Raw genomic sequence first — 22,175 nt, 5'->3', positions numbered from 1 at the left:
TTTGTGGTTTGCCAGTGTGCGCGTCCTGCGTATCAATAGACTTCGTTTACTGCCAGGATAATTTGCTGCAGGCGCCGCGTTAGCACAGTGTCACAAGTCAAGCTAAAATGTTGCTAAATTAATTGTTATTTTATTCAGTCTCCTTATTTTTAACTTTCCTTGATTATTAAGCATTTAAAAAAAATTTTATTAAAAGGTTATTAACTTTCTTAAGAAGTTAAGTTCAATAAGGTTTTAAATATTTGATTTAACTCTAAGTTATAATTAGCTAAGCCAATCAATTTCCAATTTCTCATGAAATACATAAAGGTGTATGCTTAAATGTTTAAAACGCACAAAATCTAACCAACAATTTAACTTTTTCATAAAAATGTTCTACGTTTTCTCATGGAATACATAAAGGTGTTTCTTTAAATTTTTAAAGTGCACAAAGTCCAACCAAAAATTTTAAGTTTTTATAAAAATGTTCTACGTATATATATTTAAAAAGAATAAATCCCTTATTAATATTAATATTCTTTTTAAACGTCAAATTAAAAACATAATTTATTTTTAATTTTGAAAATAGTGACATTTATTTATTTTATTTTACCTCTTTAAATTTGCTCATTACTTTTCATAAACAAAACATTCTGTATAAATTATGTATGAATATTATACGCAAAAGTAATTAAGTTGAGAATTTTATTTGTAATTTCACAACTTCTTATTATTTATTTTATTTGCCTTTAGACCACGGTAAATTTTGCTAAATGCCAAAGGCACTTTGCTATTAAAAAACTGAAGCTACTCGTATTTACTCCTCATTTTTTTACAGCCACTTATTATACTTCTCTACTCCTTCTCTTTATTTTTTTGATTGATTGATAAAGTATCTACACAGTCTCTGAGCTCACTTCCATTTTGCTTTAACTGCGCCCTTTTACCAGACTTCCGTTGAGTTCTCAGACTTTGTCCCCATTTCAGATTTTTTGGGGTCTGTCAGTTGAATGTCAGAATTTCATCAGACGAATAGCTGTCGCGAAATTAATTTGATGTGCGTCCGAAAACTCTCGCAATCTTTTTTATTTAATTATGAGAGAACTCGCTCTTAGCATTTTGGATGAAGTAAAAAAAAAATATTTACAACTCGAACAAAAACACGTACAGTCATCATTAATAATTCGGCGCAAAACAATTAAATGTTATAATCAAGGCATAAGGCCAGCATTTATTTATATGTATGTGAGTTGGTGATGGTATGTGTGTGTGTGTGGATGTTTGGCCGCATGTCCACGTTGTATTCATGTCATGGGCCACCCATGTCCATGTTCCCGTTCAAGTGCGTGGGTATACATAAATATTTTTTTATGATTTCCGCAAAATATCGATTTTATTTTATTTATTTTTTTTTGGGTTTATTTGGCGAACGAATCCTCCGCACATATATACCCACTCATATGTATGAATGTGTGTATATATAGAGGGAGAGACAGAGAGAGAGCACAGCTGCCGCTGCTTGCTTTGTTGTCCTGTTTTCCTGCAGTCCGGAAGTTTTGGCCCTGACGCAAAACGCATACGAAGCACCATTAATTAAAAATCAGCCCACATGAACAACAACAAAAATAAGAACAACATCAACAACAAGAGCGGTAACATCAAAAACAGCAAAGCGGCAAACAACAGGCACAAACAAACAAGCGCTTAAATTTCAAAATCTCGACTATAAGTATACCCTACACTTGCAGTGCATCAACCGCAAATACACATGAGTATAAAAAATAATTTAGAAAAATAAATAATATCAACAAAAACTAAAATGTTTCAAAAATATGATTTGATGCTTTTAAAAACAATTGAAATAATTTTTAACGCAATCCACTTTAGATATTTTTTATATATTGAGTTCTGCATAAGCGTAATTTAATATTTATTAATAAAAAATAAATGTAATACTGTAAACGTTATTTTTTTTTTTCGTATATGTTAATATTTTAGCAAACTTCAATACTGTCAAAACTACCTCTCTTCGAAACAAAACATTCAATATTATTCTCTCTTAAACCATTTGAGTGCAGGGCATAGAAAAAAGTTAAAACTGACACCAAAGCCGGAAAGAAAGTTGCGAGATCTATGCTGTTGTTGTTTGTACGGCCAAATAAAAGATTGACCACCAAATGTTTGAAACATTTATGAAACACTCACAGATACTAACAGAGACTTACACATAGGCAAAACAAAACGTTTACCATTCAAGCGTTGAAAACTCTTGAAGTTCAACGAGCTGCAAAAGTGCCACACGCGTGACCACGCCTCCGATAACGCCACAAATGGACGAAGCCTGATATGACGCACTGCAAACCAAAGAAAGAAGAAAAGCATGGAAAAGATGCAAAAGCAAGGCAGATTGTGCCTTTTATTCCGTACATACTCGTAGTGTGCCTTTTATCGTTTTTGCATACGTTGGCTTAAGTTTTAGCGTGGCACATGGCGTATACGCAATGTGGCTTTGACTTTGTATACGAGAGCTTAGTGCGAGGAAGAACGCAACACAAGTGACCCAGGCAGATAATACACACAAGCACATACAAACTGTGTTTGTGTTGTTAGTTTTGTGTGCTTGACTTTGGACCCTGTCGCTTTATTTATTTATTTATATTATTTAGCCTTTTTTTGTTTTTGATTTTGTCATATTCTTTTGTGGATTAAGTGACCTTATGTATGACTTTGTCTTATGCTGGTTGGCCACAATATATTGTGTAGGGAGGGTGTTGCATCCCTTTTTTTATTATTATTATTCGATATACATACAACATAACACACGCTTACGTACATCTTATTTACTTCTAATTGTTATGATTTTTTATTAAAATTTCTATTTTGTCCCACTTTGAGTTTCAAAGTTTGAAATTCATAAAAATATTTAGTTGTAAATTTCTGGAAATTATTATGGTTTTTGTTTTTAATTTTGGTTTTATTTTTTTATTATTTTATTGGAGTATATTTGGGAATATTTAAAATATTTTATTCCAATATATCCAATTCTTTTTTATTTTCATAGAGAAACAATTATAATTAGTATAAGTGGCTCTAAAATTCATAGTTTTTTTTTTAAATTTTTTTATTTTTGCTAATCGCACTTTTAGATTTTTAACGCCTTTTGGTAAAATTTTCCCAGAGCACAAGGTTAATTTACAATCTTTTCATTGACAGATTAATATATGGCTACAGGGTAAATCCTCTGAGTGTCACAATTGAATAGCTAAGCTATTTTTTTATTTCTGCTACTCAATTTAAAGCTTAATAGTTATATTTAATTGTTTAAGTAAGCCCAATGGGCTATACCCGGCATAAATTAAAGACTTCATTCAAGCGGAGAAGCCAAATGATTCAAGTTTTCAGCTAAGGCAGTGTGCTTACATAGTTGTTCTAGTAGAGGGGAAATCAAAGCCATTATCGTGATAATCGTGATTCATAATACTTTTAAATATTTTTAATACAGAAAGCTGAAAGGCCACTCAAATAATATATATTAAAAATTAACATTTATAATATCTTATTGATAAGCATTTTGTATGTATATATAAAAAGAGTTTATTTCTAGGCATATGCAAAAGTTATAAAATAATACATTTTAGTATACTACACATCAATAGTGTGTTAAATTGTAAACAATACTGCGCATAAAACCGGAATATCCGCAACTTGTCAAGAGATCAGGTCTATGCTTGAGCGATTTAATTAATGCAAATATAATTGTTTAACAATCGGTGAACTCACATGAGTACAATCGTAAGTGTTTCTAATCTTCTGTTTATATTTTCTTATAACTTGATTCGGGGAATCGCCCCGATGAGATTACAACGTTGCGTCGTTGGGTCAATCGATGTAATGTACATATAATGCTGGCAGCTATTCAGCTTTGACAAACAGTTTGCAATTGCATTTCAAGCGACTCACAACACGATTCAAAGTATCTACAAAATGTTCTCTACAATTTTTTGCTTCTTGGTATTGATCAGCTGTTTGGTGATCATCTCTTTGGCTGCTCCTGCTTGCAATGATGGCTTCTATGCTCGAAATGGGAATCTGGTGATCGATTTGAAAGATCTGAATTCGCTGTTCAATTGTGTTCAAAAACAGCATCGGAATCAAGGCTAAAACTGCACTATGTAAACTGTGTAACACACCTGTGAATAAATGTGCTAGTTATTGCAGAAAACAATGGTTTATATAGAATTATTAAACATAGTTATTACGCCTATCAGACTTCTAGTATATGTACATGTGAATTTAGATAATTAAATACTTTTATATCATAATTGTTTTGCTCTTTTTACTAGTTTTAATACTTTGTTTCAGTGTAACAAGGGAACGAAATTGGGAATTTAATTGAAAGGATCATAAAGACGCACAATATAATAACATTTGCGCGATTCTTGACTTGGCATATAATCACAAGGAAATAATACAGTTGTTCAAATGTTGTGGTATGCAGGCAGCACAGCGTTGCCAGACCCAATTGAAAATATATATTTTTATTTTGCCATTGCAATGGTATTAAATTTTTGGTGCCTACTTTTGGGGTTATGCTTAAATTAATTTAAAAACAAGCGGATTAGTCGAGCGCATTCGACAGTAGGGTACAATGTGCCTAGGCTCCTAGATGCCGTTACTGGTAATTCCCAGGGATGTAGGGAATTCCTTACACTGATAAATTTGGGATGTCCTCATCGAATTTGTTCTCATAAAACCTATAAAAATGCGTGAATACAAATAAATGCCAAAAGTTTAAATTTTGTTATCCAAAACACTGAGAATAAAATGCATTTTAAGATTATGTTAACTAGTTAAAAAAATTTCTTGGGAAACACCATAAAAATTTTGTATTTTGTAGTATTGACTGAGATATCTACACTTAAATATATACGTGCAACAATTTTCGGGGTCGGAGTTATATTTTTCGGGTAATTATTTCTGACTAATCAGTTCTCGATATGTCTTTCTAAATCTTTCAACTGTAACAATTATCAGCAGCTTAATAACTTATATACTGTGTGCTATCATGAGCTTTGATATGGGTCATTGATTGCCGCATTGTTGGTCAAAACTAATTGGGTTCATTACAATCGTATACTTTAGATCTATGTAAATTGTCTGCTCTAATCGGTTAAGCCAATCAAATAATTAGTGATGCTTTATGTCGCGCTATTCATCTATTACACATTATGAATCTATTTGTCAACACGCACACAACTGACCTAAAACGAATGCATTGTCATCGCGTATACGTGATGTTACTTAAACACACAACGCCCGCATAATTGACCAATGGAACGACACGACGACATCCAGCAATGGCATTGGCAAATAATGACAGTGAATAGAAAAATATAATGTTATTCGTAATGTCAGGCGTGTAGCTAAGTCGAATGTGAGTTTGATAACAATTAATTTGGGAATGATGAAAAGTACAACTACCTATATTTGGATTGGCTGCAAAGTATTTTATTAATTTTAAAATCAAATCACTTATAAATAAAGTTATTCATGAATTAGAATCTTAGAATTGTATTGCATATGTACAAGTTTTGCATTGATTGTTTTGTATATTTAGATTCTAAGCCTTTGAATTGCTTAAAGCTTATTCAAATAACAAGCATCCATTTATAAAATTACAAAACGTGTTTTCCATGATTCATTTTGATAATAAATAATATTAAATATTAATTTGTTGGTAATAAATAAATAGGACATATAAGAGAGAAGTATGAAGATAGATAAAAAAGAAAAGAAAGCTCGATTTATCGGGAAAGTTGAGAGGTTTATTCAATAGATAGAATTAGTCTATATAATTTTGTTAGGCATTGATTACTGCTTTTATTAATATTATTAATCAAAAATTTGATACATTCAATCCTGACTTTAAGGTTGAGCCACAGCTTGGTTGCTTGAATTGCTGCAACTACCTGCTGTTATTTTTGTTTGCCTTTCATTCTCGCTCTCCACACCTCTTTGTTTGTGTTTCTCTGGTCGGTTCAAGCCACACAAACAATTTGCAGTCATGTCGAACATGAAAAATAATGAAAAACGAAACGATCCGTGCGTGGCAATAGCTCGCCCACAAGCCGCACTCACCGACTGACTGGCAAGCTGCTTGCATGCCAGTGCTTCGTGGTATGCAACTCCATCATCATCAATATCATTGTCATCATCATCATCATTATTATCATCATTATTCGCTTCGGCACCTGCAGCTGCCTTTGTCTGTTGGCGGCATTAAAATGCTAATTGCCTGTAAACACAAAGGTAACTGCAGCAACACACACACATATATATATTTACTCATACGCACACCCAGCCAGCTCACACCTTCATATGTATAGTACTGGCGTCATTTGCAGGTGCTGCCGTGTTGCTGTCTGTCCTGTCACACGCAACGTATGCGTAATTTTTGATGTGGTGGCCAACGTAGCGAATCCTGCTAATTCAATTTCTCGACGCGCTGTCAATATGCCGTTACAGTTTAGCTACGCCCCAGCATGCGCTAATAGTTTTGTGACCTCGCAATAGGCAAAAGAGTCAGTAAGAGAGAGGTAGAGAGAGAGATAGAGAGTGAAAAAGAAAGTGCGTTGTTCTGTCTGTAGTTGACAGGCTTTATTTGCGTTAAGTTTGAAGTTTAAATTGACTTTAAAATTGCATTTAATGGCAAAAAGCTTTGCAGTGTTGCTGTTTTTTTGCTCGATTTCCCTCTCTTATTGCCTTCACAAAATAAACGCCCATTTCTGGGCCATTTCTCACTCATTCTTCCATTCTCTCAGTCTCTTGTCGGCTGTCATTGTGTGTCTCTGTTTTGCTCGTTGCTCGTCATCATTCTTGTTGTTGTTGACTCCTTTGCTATAATGCCACTTGCACTTTGACGTTGACATTGTGCACGGGTTGGGCTTTTATCGTGTACATGTGTGTGTGTGTGTGTATTTGTACTGAGAATGTATTGAAATGCTCTTCGAGTCTGGAGCCTGCATTTCTTAAATAGAAACATGTTAAAAGGCAACCGAACCGACGTCTGGCAAATGTCTTCACACTAAAAGCATTGCAATGCATCCTAGAGCTGTCAGAGAAATCCTCCCAATCTGCCCATTATCCTTTCCCCAACAGCTGCTTCTTCTCCTTCCTCCTGCCTCTCATTTCCATTGTCCAATATTGACATTTGCCCCACTGCAATTTTGATGGGCTTGCTGTTTATTTTATGCATACATATTTATACATATGTATATGTATGTATGTGTGTGTATTCCATGTATGTGTTGTTATATGAGCATTTAAGTGCCCATCAGTTTACAGTCGACCAGCAATCAGCCAGCAACTGTTGGCATATCGAATTGTAATTGGTTTGGGATGTTTATTAAGTGAATACTTGTATCGGATATCATATTTGCGATGGACTCGTACTCCTGGGAATTTTAACAATGAATTGAATTCTGTAACCGTCTAAAAAAGCTTACCAATTACAACTTATGAGATACTTAACCAACTAAGCAGATGGAGTATAATCTATTGTAAGGGAAATCAAACCAAAGCCAATGTCGGTTCCGGCTCGGTAAAAGGATATATATTAGTTACGGTATTAGTACCGATATGAGGATTTGATTAAAAGTCTAAGATTCAGATTTAAAATTTTAAATTTTTTTTTATATTTAGATCTAGGGGAAAATAATTTTTTGGAAAAACATCAACTTATTAGGCACTTTTCAGGCACAACAGACACTGTATATGGTCACCAATTGTCAAGCATACACAAAGATACAAGGAAAGCATGAGAAACCTATTATTTTATATTGCATAATCTTTGAAGCAGTCAGTGCAAGTTCTTCAGACTTTAAGCAAACGCGAAAAAAAGACAAGGAGACTCGTAAAAATATTCCAAGAGTTCACAAGCAACCGCAACGCAACACAACGTACACTGCCTCGAAATGCGTTAATAATCCTTAAAGTAAACCACATCAATTCTGAATATGTCGTCGTTGCACCAACGGAGTCTTACAGTCAGACTCCTGTAGCTGCAAAATGCCCAACAGACAGGAGCGACAGTAAGGCTGGGGGAGAGGTGGTCAGAGGCTTGATGTCAGTCTATTTGCCAGTTGCTTATTCACCTCGCTTGCTCGACAGTCACCTTCTTTGCAGTCGCATCTCGAGTCACGTCTAATAAGTTGGCATAATCCACAGAAAAGTCGCTTTCTGTCGCCTTCTTCAACTTATTTCTATATTCTTATAAGAGCATACATGTGTCCATGAATCCATATGGCAAGTCGTCGCTGCTTTCTTAAAGACGCAAATATTAAACTAATCTCTTGGAAAAGCCTAATATATATTTCAAGTTTATATTACAAGTTGTTTCCTCAGCATTTGGCACGTGCACTCAGGCGGCAAATATATATTGCAAATAAATTCAAAAGAAATAATAAAAGCTGCAAAATGAAGCAGACAGTTGAAGATATCGCTGAATCTCAATCGTCATCTCTTTTCTTACTATACGTTCTTCACTCAAATATCAACATTTTATCTAGAAAATGATTAAGCAATTTTTAATTCATTCAATTTTCTTTTAGTAAACAATTTATCGTGTCTTGCGATATTTTAAAATATAATATATTAAAATTTTCTGCAAAGTTTGTTGAGTCTTCTAATACGTCTGAATGCCTCACAAAAGATATAGCATCAGTTGCAATAGTATTATTGTAGTAGCAGCACTAATGCTTTAGAAAAAAATCACTCATACGCCAACTGTAAGTTTAGGCGATGAAATGGTCAAAATCTTAACAACAGCAATCCGAGTTCATTTGAACTATTTTTGTGAATTGTCTTATACTTTCAGGCGTTGTTTTGCTCAAATTAACGCCCTTGCACTTGTCACGCACATTCTGTCTTTCCGTTTATCTCGTATTCTTTGCCATTTTCACTGCGCTTTCTATCTGCGTGTCAGTCGGTAAGCGCACTGCGTGTGTTATCATATGAAAGTGTAACTACTTAAAGTACATTTACAAAGGGAGATTTTTATATTTCCTTGCACAAAATGGCTTAGTATTATAAATATCCTTTTGGTAAACATGTTTAACAGTTGCGTTATAGTTTGCGTATCAGAATATAACTTGTTTTAGTTAGCATACTAAACATTTATCACTTACATTGTATATCAATTTTTTTTAAGAAAATAAAAATGTTGTACTTTTTAAACATTTATTAAATTAGGAAAATTTAATTAAGCAAATAAAAAATACAATACCATATTTATATGGTATAGCAGACTTTTTGGAGCTGCATACGGAGCATATACTTAACATATTTTTAGTATTCAAAGTGGAATTCGGAACCGGTTCGCATAACTTTTGCAAATAGCTGCGTTTTACTAGTTCCGGCAACTCCCTTAAGTTTGAGCAATGCATTCTAGTCGCATTTGCCACGCCATCGCCTTTGTTGTTGTTGCTCTTGTTGATGATTTTGTTGTCGTCGTCGTTGTCATTGTTGGCTTTTGAATGTTAAGATGTCGACAGCTGCTGACGCCGGGACAGACAACCAGCTGGTGTCAAATGAGAATTGTGTGCGAGGGCATTGCACAGCGAGGCAGCACTCCCGTGCTAACCCCAAGACTAACTCAACCCCAACCAAAAAGAAACAAAAAAAAAAGAAAGGAAGCAAAAAGAAAACTCAACCCTTTCTTGGCAGCAGCCACGACCTTTACAAAATGTCCAACTGTTGTCATAAGTGCATAATATAGCAGAAAAAAAAGAGCAGAAAAACTGAAAAATATTTTATGATACACGGCCATGTTTTGTCTGGTTCCACTCAATTCTATTCTGTGCTTTTCTGTTGTATTATATTCTGTACTCAGACTTGTTACACGCATTGCGATTACACATGTTTGCAGTTGTAGACCGTGTCCAGTTATGAAGTCTAGCAAAGAATGAATTAGATAACAGAATAAGCATACTTTTTTTTATGTATATATAAGTACTTACTTACTTTTGAAAATAAGTACAACAAGTTCATTCTATAAACTTATTTTATACAAAGTTTGCTTCTATACTCAAAAAGAAATATGAGTGAATAATATCTTAACTTGCATTGCATTATAAAAGTGAAATCTTTCTCCTTACTTTTAACAATATTCACTGATTCAATAGACTTTTGACTTTGCTAACTAGTAACTGTGTTAGTGTTTATTATTTAATGCCTTAACTGTCTGATAGTCAACACTTTGGTGAAACTTGGAAAGACTCCTTAACTAATTTGGCTACTCGAATATTGTTCAAATAACTTGCAAGCGAGCGAAGCTAAAGTTTTCACTACAGTTCTTTTTTTTTTCTTACTTATCCTGATGATGCCTTTGCTGTGGCCACTTTCAAATCTGAAGAGCCAGTGTCTGCTTTTGCTTCTGCTCCAGGTCCAACTGTCTGGTCGGTCGACTCTGGTCTAGTCTGACCGAGTTTGAGTTTGTCTTGGCCGCCATTTGTCTAAGCTTCTGACACATTCCCGTGGTGCAGCTTTTGCCCAACGGCAGCCAATTTACATTGAAATCTTCTACTCCTTCCCCATGTACATTTGTGCAAAAAGTAGTGAAACTATTCCAAATGCACCCACATACTCCTCGAAACTGTGCTCAGTCCCAGTCTCAGTTCTTCAGTCGCTCTCACCTGTGCTCCTTGGCTCCTCTGTTGATGCATCTTCAGGTGCAGCCAGGCAAGCAAAAGGCAGTCTACGTTGTTTTCCTGTTTTCTCTTCTCCTATTTCTTTCCTTGCCCATTCCTCCCACATCCTCACACACATGCATGGAGCAGTGTCTGTGACTGCAGGTGTTTGCTAGCCACCATCTTCTTGACCCGCACCCAAGAATCCTGTTTCTTGTCATCCTCGTCGCGTCTAATTTCACTGCAGCTTAAGTTCTTGTTTGTTTCTTGGAAAAAAAAAAATAACACAAATACCCAAAAACTCAAGTTAAACTTGTGAAAATAATTTGTGCGCCAAGTTAAAAAAGCAAAAGCTCCGACTAAGGCACAGTGGCTCAAAAGTTATTGAAAAGTTTATAATATGTGGAAAGCTATAGCAGAAGAATCTAAAAAAAATAAAAACAAAAGTGAAGAGAAATATAAATAACAAAGGATTTAAATAAAAAAAAGTATTTTAATTATAAGAAAATATGTAGAAACTTCGGAGAAGGATACTTGAATTATTTTATTATTTTTTCGTTCTACAAATATATAAATCCATACTTTTGATAGCAATTTATTTTTAGATGCGGCTTTACGACATTTGAGAGAATGAGATATATAATTGACCTTATTTTGTTAGTTATATTCAATGGTGCTCCAGAATTGTAAACTGAACTAAACTAAACTAACTAACTAAACGAACACCAACCAAAAATGTATAGAACTTCGGTGTTAGTGTCCTTAGGAACGATTCACTTAATGTTACTTATTGTAATATGAACAATTCATTAATTGTTGTTTTAGATTTAAAATAAAACTGGAAAAATGAAAACGAAATAAGTTATATCCATATATTAAATAATCTTTAGTTATTATTCCTGATCACAACTCTTAATTAAATTTCTATAGCAATATATTTGACTGCGACTCTATTTTTCATATTTTTAAACATTCGTTGCATTCAGTGTGCACTACAATTTATTTTCACTAATATCCCACGTAGTTTGAATTTCTTTCAATACACAAACTATTACATGCACACAGGCACACACATACCTACAAATACAAATATGAAAACAGAAAAAAGGAAAGAGAGAGAGAGGGAGGAAGAGGGAAAAGTAAACTCTGCTTATTGAACTGGGAGCGCTTTGTGCAATTTAAGGCGCCGTCAAGGGAATAAATTGCATAAAGAAAATCTGCGAAAACTTTAGCGTCCAAATTAAACAGATTGATGAGCATGAGACGAGATGTGGGGAAAGTACTACACGTGTATAATACTAATATTTACATCTCTTTCTTTCTTGCAGCGTTTGATGGACTCGGCGGAGCAGGCGGCCCTCTCCGAGCTGGAGGGTCAGAGCAGCTCGGAGGCTGGGGCATTGGGGGGACAGCAGCATTACGATGCAAGACGCATCAATGAGTATAATGCCGATGGCAAATTGGCGGACGGAGCACGTCACATGGATATACGATTCATGCGGCGCTTCGAGCGTCTGCCGGTGAATCTCAGTCTAAGCTCGATTCTGGTGCCGCACGGCGTCGATTTGGATGAGACGGACGTGAAATCGGCATTGCAGTGGAGCGCCCACTTGGATCCACTCTTCCAGAACAACTTGGAGCGAGATCCGGCATTGTCCTGGCAATATTTTGGCTCATCATCCGGTTTCCTGCGTCGCTTCCCGGGTACCGCCTGGCCCCCCGAGGGCTCCAAGGGCAGCAAGCTAATCCATGACTTTCGCACACACAATTGGTTCGTGCAGGCGGCCTCCTCGCCAAAGGATATTGTGAGTAGAGTCTATATTAATTTGGTTATTTAATAATTCCGCTTTTATTCTTCTTTCAGATGATTCTCCTCGATGCCTCCTCGAGCATGTCGGAGAAGTCCTTTGATCTGGCCATGGCTGTAGCCTTCAATATACTCGACACACTCGGCGAGGATGACTATGTGAATCTAATTACCTTCTCAGAGGTGGTCAAGACTCCTGTGCCTTGTTTCAAGGATCGCATGGTACGAGCCACGCCCGATAATGTCCAGGAAATTAAGTCCGCTGTCAAGGCAGTTAAACTGCAGGATACGGCCAACTTTACGGCGGGACTGGAGTACGCATTCAGTCTCTTACATAAGGTAAAATCTATCTTACGACAATTTATTGAAAAGATTGCTTAAATGTGTAAAATCTAACTTAACATAATAATTTTATTATTATTTTTCACTGTTTAAAAACCAATCTAACTTAAAATTGTTGATATTTAAATACTAAGAAATTTTTAAAATTATATAAAAATTTCCTTATCTTCCTCTTAACTTATCAGTACAATCAATCCGGAGCTGGCAGTCAGTGTAATCAGGCCATAATGCTGATAACGGAAAGCACTTCGGAGTCGCACAAGGATATCATCAAGCAGTATAATTGGCCACACATGCCCGTAAGGATCTTCACGTATCTGATAGGCAGTGATTCGGGCAGTCGGAGTAATCTCCATGAGATGGCCTGCTCCAACAAGGGATTCTTTGTGCAGATTAATGACTTTGAGGAGGCACGCCGGAAGGTCATTGATTATGCTCTGGTTATGGCAAGGCCAATGATCATGTATCAGGCGGATCATCCGGTGCACTGGAGTCCCGTTTTTGTCGCTGGCAAATCGGGTGGCTTGGGACGCGATTCGGAGTATCAACGACGTTTGGTTACGACAGTTTCAACTCCGGTCTTCGATAGACGAAATCATTCGGTGCGCGTGGCGAATCTGTTGGGAGTCGTTGGCACCGATGTGCCCATCGAGGAGATACGCAAAATGATACCACAGCACAAGCTGGGACCGAATGGATATTCGTTTATCGTCGATAACAATGGGCGTGTGCTGTACCATCCGGATCTGCGACCTCTAAGCGATGGCAATCAGTACATCGATCAACTGCGACCGAAATACGCCTCAGTCGACATAACGGAGTTGGAACTGCCGGAAACGGAAGTGGGAAATGACCATGAAGTAGTCGACATGAACAAGAATCTACTTAATGAGGTGCGTTAACTGAATCAGTCTGAAAGGGATATGATTTTATAAGGATTTCAAGTCTTGCCATAAGTATTTATTTGTATTATTTATTTATGTATTGAATTTTGTATTGTTAAATTTAAACTTTGTTAATTTATATTTTAATTTTATGTTCAACATAATTTCTAATTTCGACTCATTAGTTTTTACTTTAGTATTATTTTCAAATTAATAACTGTTAGTGACTGATTTTTTTTAAATTGGGGTTTTAATTGAATAGTTTAGATAATTTAAATAAAAAATATATTTTTTTTAATTTGTTAGATGCGCAGTGACATGATTCGTCCCAAGGAGGGAGAAACAGAGTTCACTGTGCTGAATCATTATGACGAATCGAAGCGAGTTTCAACTCGCACCCATCGCTACTTTTACGGTCCCATCGAGGACACGCCCTTCACGCTGGCTATTGTGCTTCCGGAGAAGTACGGCAGCCATGAGTTGGTCTCCCAACAGGAGATTCGTCATTCGCGTAGTAATGGTGAGTTTCAATTTATTGAATTGTGATATTTAAGTTGTTATATTTGTGCATTACTTTGCTTTTATTTAGTTACCGAATACTTCAAGGGGGACAACTGGCGCGTACATCCCGATTGGGTTTACTGTGAGTACAATAGCGTCAGTGACTTGGAGAAGGAGCGTGAGAGCTCAGGAGAATACACTTCGCGCGATCAAGAGCCCAGCTTTGGGTCGCCAGAGGAGCAGGTTCTGCACTTTCTGGCACGCGCTGGACGTCCCGGCTGGAAATGGATGTCGGTAAGCAATCCAACAACAGAAAGCTTCAACTATGTAAGACCTTTAAAACTAATCTGTCGCCCATTTTCTCCATGTGTAGGTGCGACCTAAGTCGCCGCAGCCGCATCACAATTTGCATGGCACCTCGTCAAGTGCCACCCACTTTGGGGCACAGCATCTGAATGTTCAGGGTTCTCGCAAGGCCGAGCCCTATTATTGCGATCGAACCCTCATTCAGAGCTTGGTGCGGGATGCAATGGTTACCGATGGTCTGGACCGAAATACAACTGGCACCTCAAATGGCAAAGAAGATAAGCAGTAAGTTTAACTTTTATTTCATTTCAATTGCTTTTCTACTTTTAAAAGCACTCTTTAATTACATTTCTTTAAGTTTGTTATCCAAATAAATTAAATATTACTTTAAATACTCAATCTTATTTAGATTCTTGAAAATGTTTTACAACAACAAATTTGTTTTTTACTACCATTTTTTTTTTTAATTTTAATTTTTTTTATATTACTTTGGTTTTGTTTGCTTAAAGATATTTTGCAAATTACCTCTTACAATTTCTTTTCAAACACTAAAGCACCAAAAAATTTTCTCTTGCATATATTTCCCTCACTCTATTTTCTATAATGCAAAAACAAAACGTTTCTTTGCATCCGCCAAATTGTCTCTAATCATAATTACAAAATATGTTCTTTCCACACTGCATAAATAATTTATATATTTTATTTACAATGCAATACTATCACATAATTTAAATGCACATTTTCAAAAATTTATAAATATTTAGTCCAATCGCCACATTGATGGCCATTTTGAAGAGGTAAATTAAGAGTATTTAACCTGCTCAATTAGTTTTTCAACAAATGCAATCGCTTGGAGGAACCACTAACATACACACAATGATGCTCGGATCCTAGTCCTAAAAAAAAACTCCCGTTGAAATTCAACTGAGATTTTGTTACAAATTAGCCAAAACTCCTTTGAGAATTTGCAGCAAATTTTGCAACAGCATTTGCTAGAGTCCTTGCTGACATAATAATCACTACTAGAATTTACTAATCGTTTCCACAATCTCTCACCACAGGCAAGGCTATCAGAAATTTGTAGTGGCCACTTCTTTTGTTGCTACACGTTCTGGCCTTCTACGCTGGATTGATCATATAAAAAGACCAGAGGATACGCCTGAACCGTAAGTAAAATTCGTAGTGTATCTCAAAGCTGAAAGTAAAGAAAGTAAAGAATACTGAAGGTAACTCAAACGGAGATTTAAATGAGCTTTTAGTAAGCTTTAAAGAGCTATTATTATTGCTCAAATTAAGAAAATGAATAAAGTTTTTTGAGCTTCCTTAAATGTTTGGAATGCTTCAAGAGAGCTTTTCTAAACTTTGATAAGCTTGACTTAATGTTCCCAATAAAAATCTAAGTTTTGTTTCTTGCTTAATTAATTTTGAAAGTTATTGAAAGCTTTACGAGAGCTGAACTTATTGTCTCCAATTTAAGGCTGGAATTCGTCTCTTTTCTCAAAAAAAGCAGCTTTGAAAGTAGATAAGAGAAATAAATAAACCTTAATTAAGCGTTAAAGAAGCTTTTATAAGCTCAATAAATTTTAGTCATTCAAGAACTACTTTTAGGTAATTTCATTGTACTATTTCATAATTTTATTTAAATCGTTTTATTCTTACAGCCACTTCAGCGAGGACAATGTGCGCGCCATGGACACCTCATGGTACAAACGTGCCGTGGATCAGCATTCTGTGGAGCCGGATAGTTTCGTGTATAGCGTACCCTTCGGCTCCGGCTATGCCATCAAATCGAATGCCACTTTGGTGACGGCATCTCATGCCATTTTCGTGGAACATCGTGGACACAAAGCGTCAGCTGGCGTTGTTGGTCTTCAGTTTCAACATGATTCGCTGGCCAAGCATTTTATTAATATTACATCAACTGTGAGGAAATATTTCATTAATGCTATAATCCTTTACATGATGTCAATTCATTTATTCTAGTGCACTGGCATGACCGGCTGTAAGAGAACCTGTGCCTCCGATAATCTCGATTGTTATGTGCTGGATAACAGCGGATTTGTGATCATCTCTGAGGAAATGGAGCATACGGGCAAATTCTTTGGCCAAATTGATGGCACCATTATGGACTCTTTGGTACAGGATCGCATTTACAAGCGAGTTACGGTCAATGACTATCAGGGCGTTTGCTCCGACTCCGATAATCCCTATACGGCAGCGGGGGGTATATTGAAACCACATCGCATTGGCAGCTGGTTCTTCCAGCATTTGGTGGCACTAAGCGCCACCTGGTTGTCATTTATGCCTGCCTCACTGCGCGCCTGGCCACAAGACGATTACGAGACATATGACAACGGGGATGTGGTCTTTGTAGAGAACAACTATTCGGAGGAGTACGAGGAGACCTTCGAGCATGACTACAACATGCAAGTGGATCAGGAATTGGATGAATTCTTTACCACAGCCGATGTGGTGCGTGATCCTTAGACTTTCGGAAATCTATGATACTAATATTTATATATGTTTCCAATCAGGAATACACGACGCCACCACCCAAGCAGCACAAACCGCACAGTGGTCCCAGATTAACTCCAGATCCGCAGAATGCGCGACGTTGTGATCTGCGCACCGATCTCTATAAGCTGCAACCGGAGCGCCTTAATCAAGGCGGACAGAACAATCCACTTAAGGTATATATTTAATATTTTAATTATCTAATCATTTTTCTATGTATTGATTTAATATTTTACGTCACCTTTTAGACAAAATGAAAAAAAGTACAACGAATGAGAATTAAATGTTAAAAACTTAGCAAAAATATATAATAGAAATGGAAAGAATTTTCAATTTGATAATAGTATTTGATAGAATGTAATGTTAGTTTAAGCCACGCGAAATTGTTGATTAACAATTTTATCATCGATATTAACATATATTACTAATAAGTAACAATTTCCATACTTAAAGCAGGTTTTGGATTTTTAAATTAATCAAGATGGTTTCAATTGGCAGTGTAATATGTAAACAAATGATATTGACGTGAGTTTATTTTTGCTAAAGCTTCATCAATATCACGAGTTACAATCGAGATTATTATGGTGTCCTTTTTAGGGACTTCAATAAAGTTTTTTTACTTTTGCTATTCATATTAAAAATTTATTTATTTTCAATTACAGGGAAAATTAACCAATTGTCATGTTTCGGGATGTGAACGTCCATTTAGTGTGCAGAAGATTCCGCATAGTAATCTCATATTGCTGGTGGTGGACACGTTGTGTCCATGTGGTTCCAAGCAGTTAGACATTGAGCCCATGGAGGAGACAGGTATTGTCGGTATGTAAAGAAAAAGATCTTAGCAAAGGGTATTTTCTAATGGTAAACTGATTTAACAGGAGCCTGTAGCACGCGTAGACAGAGTCAGGAGCAAGAGTCCCGTCGTCGGCCCAAGAAATGCATTAACTACCATCCTGAAGAGATTGAGATACAGCAGTGTGGGCGTGGCAGCACCTTGTTGAGAATGTCGGCATCGGTTATAGCGGCGCATCTCCTTATGGTCACCGTGACCTTTGTCTTGGCCAACGCGTGATACGAGCACTAAATGCACAACTGGTAATGGTAAAAGGCAACAAGATAACGGAAAGGATAAGCTTATGCTTTTTTACGACATTGAAGAAAATTATAGCAGTGCATGAGATCTAATTTTCATCGAGGCAAATCAAAGAAGATTTCCATTGACGTGTATTGCTTAGCCAAAATTTAAATCAATGAATTCTTGATTGAATTGAATTATAACTAAAGTTAAAAGTTAAAATATCTATATGTTTGTAGACAATAATTTGCAGAAGAATATATTTCCATTGACAATTAGACAAAGTACTTATTAGCTAAATATTAGTTAATATTGTGTGTGTTGTGCAGTAACCGGAGATTCACAATTTAAATCAAATATTTCTACGAGTAAAAGAGGAATACTTAATTTAACTATTTATTTATTCTAAATAAGGCATGCAATTTATTTATTCAATATTTCCGAAAGCCAATACTAATTTTTGACAATTTATTCAAAATATGAAACAAAATCGACAAAGTACCATATTGTCAGTTTATGTAAATAGCTTGTGAAAGTATTTAAACAGAACAAAATTCCTACCGAAATACTTCATTTAATAATTTAATTATATAGCAAGGGAAACATTTGTTAACAGAATTCATAAATTGCACTAACTGCGTACGCACAAAATATCGAGTATTATATTTTACAAAACAAAAGAACACAAGAAAAAAAACCAAAAATTATATAACAAATTCACTGAACAAACAGAAGACTTGAAAATAGCAACAGCAATGTATAAAAGAAAAAGCACATAAACAAAAGAAACCCGAAAAGAAAGGGACAAATGAAAATGAAAAGAAAAAACAAACAGTTCATATCGAAGACATATGCATAGCAGCCAATTTTGAACAGCAATATGAAAAACAAATTCAATAAAAACTATATAAAAGAATGTATGAAAATATACAAATGTAAAATAAATTGTATGAAAGAACAAATTAGTTTTGCAGAAGAAATAACATTTATTTTATATACATTTTTATAAAACATAATTTTGACATATAAAAAGGTTAAAAATTATAGTAAATATATATCAACAGGAGAACCCAAAAGAGCCATAAAAGCAATTGCAAGCATTTTAAAAACAGATTCTAAAATTATTATTAATTACATTAAATTTTGTTTTAAAAATAAATTAAATTCAAAATATTTGAGATGTGCGCAGCATTTAATTTTTAAAAATTAAATTATAGAACTTCACATATCGTTGTTAATTTGGCAAAACTTTATGTTAAAGTTACTGAGAACAAAATCAATTACGATAACTATTTAAACACACAACATAAACTATCGTATATAAACTCACATAAACACACACACATACACACATACATATACACACTTCTACAATATATAAAGAAAAAATATTTTCTGTGTCTTAAACTTGTATAAAAAATGTCTTCCATTACAAATACTTGAAGAAAAAACCAAAAAATTTAAAATTTATAACTTAATAACTACTAATTAACTAACAAAATATATTTAATATTTAACTTGAAAAATCATTACCCATGCATAAAGAATTTAAATGTTTTCGGCTCATTTTGATGGCAGCTAAAAGCTGACAACAAAATAGCAAAAAATGAAAAGTAATTAAAAGTAATCGTTAACCATTCGAATGATTCTTAAAAGCATTAATTTAAATGCATAGTTCATAATACATAGTTAGGCATGGTGGGGTCGGGTCTCTTAGGCAAATGTTCAGACACAACCAATACGAACGAAGTTAAAGCAGCAAATAAAAAACCACAGCAAGAACAACAATGCATGCATTAGACAAAATATTAGAAGAACATATATATTATATATACATATAGAAATATAATTGTAATAATAATAATAATTAAACATACGATTAACGTACTAATAGCAATGTAAGGTCGTAGCGATAAGAAGCTGTTTGTTAAACGTTGTTTGTGCTGCGGTTGTACAACAGTGCGTATGCGAAATGTCTGCAGCTAAGACGATTCAATATTTGACTGCGTGTATGTGTTTGTGTACTCGAGTGAAACTGTGTGTGTAAGTGTGTGTATAATTGGCGAAATGGACTGATGTTTGTAGCGAAGAGTGCGGTGAGTGATTGTGGAACATTTGCATAACTTGCGTATGCGTAATTCTTACCTAGATAATATACGAGTATACCTGGTAGGCCAAATCGCGAATAACTTACATACATATTCATGCAATATGCATTCATGATTTTTCCCTGCAAATGGCTAATTACACCACTATCATAATTCAGGAAAATCTCCTCCCTCTCTTTCAAAAATAATGAAAAAAAAAACTAGTTCACTGTAAAACTGCATTTACTTCCTTCAGATAAAAATACATGAAAGCAAATCGAAAAAAACACTTATAATTTAATAAATATTTCTTACATGAATAGTACCTACATTTATGTATTTGTACTTAAAAATTCCATATCAAAATACAAATAAAAACAAAACAATTTAAATTTAAAATTTGAAATGGCATAAGAACGTTGTTCCGCAACATTTTCTATGTTTGTTTATTTTTATAAATGAGAAACAAAAACAAATTTGAAATGTCTGTATGTGTAGTCCATAATTTTCTAAAGGCATATGCATATATTGACTAAAAATACTGGATATAAGATAAAAATGAAAAAATTACACTCATTATTGGTCTAAACGAAAGAAAAAATGAAAATAAAGGAAACTAAGAGAAAAATGAAAAAACATATATGATAACAACTACCATTATTAACTTACGAATTAAATCAAATTTTTGACAATGCGATTTTTGCTTTTTGGAAATCGTGCTTTTTGCTAACAAAAACAATAAAAAAAAAAGAAAACTTATGAAATATGACACGAAAATCTATAATTATAAAACATACTTTTGCTCTCTATAAACCCTATATACAAGCAACTTTCTACATGGAAAAAACATTTATATAAAGTATACTTATATCGTACATTCATACACACACGTATAAAAAACTGATCCTTAAATCTCTCTTCAAACACTTACTAATGAAAAAACAAAAAGACTTTTTTAGTTCATTAAACTATTTTTGTATGTTTGTTTCAAGATTTGGACGCACTCCAAATTATTTGTTTAAGCTATTTTGCAGAATTGTCAACACATAATACGGTGCATAAATGACCAAAACATTGGAATGGCAACTACGCATACATACATAAATAAATACGATTAAATTAGGAACCCTAAAAGCAAAATTCAACTATGACCGAGAAAAAAACAGTCGATAATATTTAAATAAAAATAAATAAGAAGAAAGTGAAAACATTAATTCTGTTATTGTTGTCAACGCATTGAAAACAACTTTTAATATGTGAGAGAATTGTTGTTTCATTAAATTTGTCAAAAGGAAATATAAATGTTTAATGCAATACCATAATTAAATATATGTAATTAATATATATACAACTGTATATTCCAAAAGACACGGCAAGAAAATATTAACTAATTAAATTGTTTGAAATGCTTCAAAAATTTGTAAAATAAATATAGCTTTTGGTTTTCAATTAAATTTTCATACAAATGGAAAATCTGTAATATCAATGACCACCAAACAGAGGAAAATCTACAAAGAATTTCACCTAATAGTTTAACAACTATAAACTTAGGAAAAAAAAACAGCACGCAGATGAAAATGCAAAGAAAAACTGGAAGAATTCGAGAAATTTAACTATTAAGATTAAAACGCATACTTAAATAATTAATTATAATTAAAATAAAATTGCTCATTACTCTAATTATAAACACAAGTAAATCGGTAATACTTAAATAATACAATTAAACATTAATAATACATAGTATACAAAAATGAACTTGAACTTAAACTGATTGAATGATAATGAGAAAAAATCTAAGAGATTTCGACTACATATATAGTTTAACAAATCTAAATAAAAATTGGAAAAAAAAACCAAATGCACGCTAAGATCTGAAGAAAATGCTGAAAGAATAAACTGTGATTGAGAAATTAAACGAGGCAATTTATAAACTGAAACAATATAAGATTATAATACATAGCTGTAAATAATTAAAACATTCAAGCAACACAGAAA

The 22,175-nt window shown here is 34.3% G+C and overlaps 2 protein-coding genes across 2 annotated transcripts in view; both read left to right on the top strand.

The window, feature by feature from the left end:
• LOC117780292 (voltage-dependent calcium channel subunit alpha-2/delta-3) overlaps nt 1-18,125 on the top strand; it is a 48,816-nt gene extending 30,691 nt beyond the window's left edge. The window contains exons 5-17 of the mRNA XM_034616755.1: nt 11,993-12,469; nt 12,529-12,810; nt 12,999-13,706; nt 14,004-14,217; nt 14,287-14,492; nt 14,572-14,789; nt 15,269-15,301; nt 15,566-15,670; nt 16,166-16,427; nt 16,488-16,976; nt 17,039-17,194; nt 17,681-17,837; nt 17,897-18,125. Of these exons, the coding sequence (XP_034472646.1) occupies nt 11,993-12,469; nt 12,529-12,810; nt 12,999-13,706; nt 14,004-14,217; nt 14,287-14,492; nt 14,572-14,789; nt 15,269-15,301; nt 15,566-15,670; nt 16,166-16,427; nt 16,488-16,976; nt 17,039-17,194; nt 17,681-17,837; nt 17,897-18,090 (3,501 nt within the window). The 3' untranslated portion in view covers nt 18,091-18,125. The remainder of the gene's footprint in view (nt 1-11,992; nt 12,470-12,528; nt 12,811-12,998; nt 13,707-14,003; nt 14,218-14,286; nt 14,493-14,571; nt 14,790-15,268; nt 15,302-15,565; nt 15,671-16,165; nt 16,428-16,487; nt 16,977-17,038; nt 17,195-17,680; nt 17,838-17,896) is intronic.
• Nucleotides 3,922-4,241, top strand: LOC117780296. Its single transcript, XM_034616760.1, has one exon. It carries the CDS (start codon nt 3,964-3,966, stop codon nt 4,138-4,140), a length of 177 nt encoding a protein of 58 aa, XP_034472651.1. The 5' UTR covers nt 3,922-3,963; the 3' UTR covers nt 4,141-4,241.
• Nucleotides 18,126-22,175: the final 4,050 nt, after the last annotated feature.

This window comes from Drosophila innubila, assembly GCF_004354385.1.
Source record: "Drosophila innubila isolate TH190305 chromosome 2L unlocalized genomic scaffold, UK_Dinn_1.0 4_B_2L, whole genome shotgun sequence".
In the NCBI taxonomy this organism is placed as follows: Eukaryota; Metazoa; Arthropoda; class Insecta; order Diptera; family Drosophilidae; genus Drosophila; species Drosophila innubila.
This window is presented reverse-complemented; position numbering and strand designations above follow the sequence as displayed.

Bases quoted from the DNA above. Each gene is read 5' to 3' on its own strand.
- LOC117780296 (XM_034616760.1), top strand. From the start codon at position 3,964: ATGTTCTCTACAATTTTTTGCTTCTTGGTATTGATCAGCTGTTTGGTG.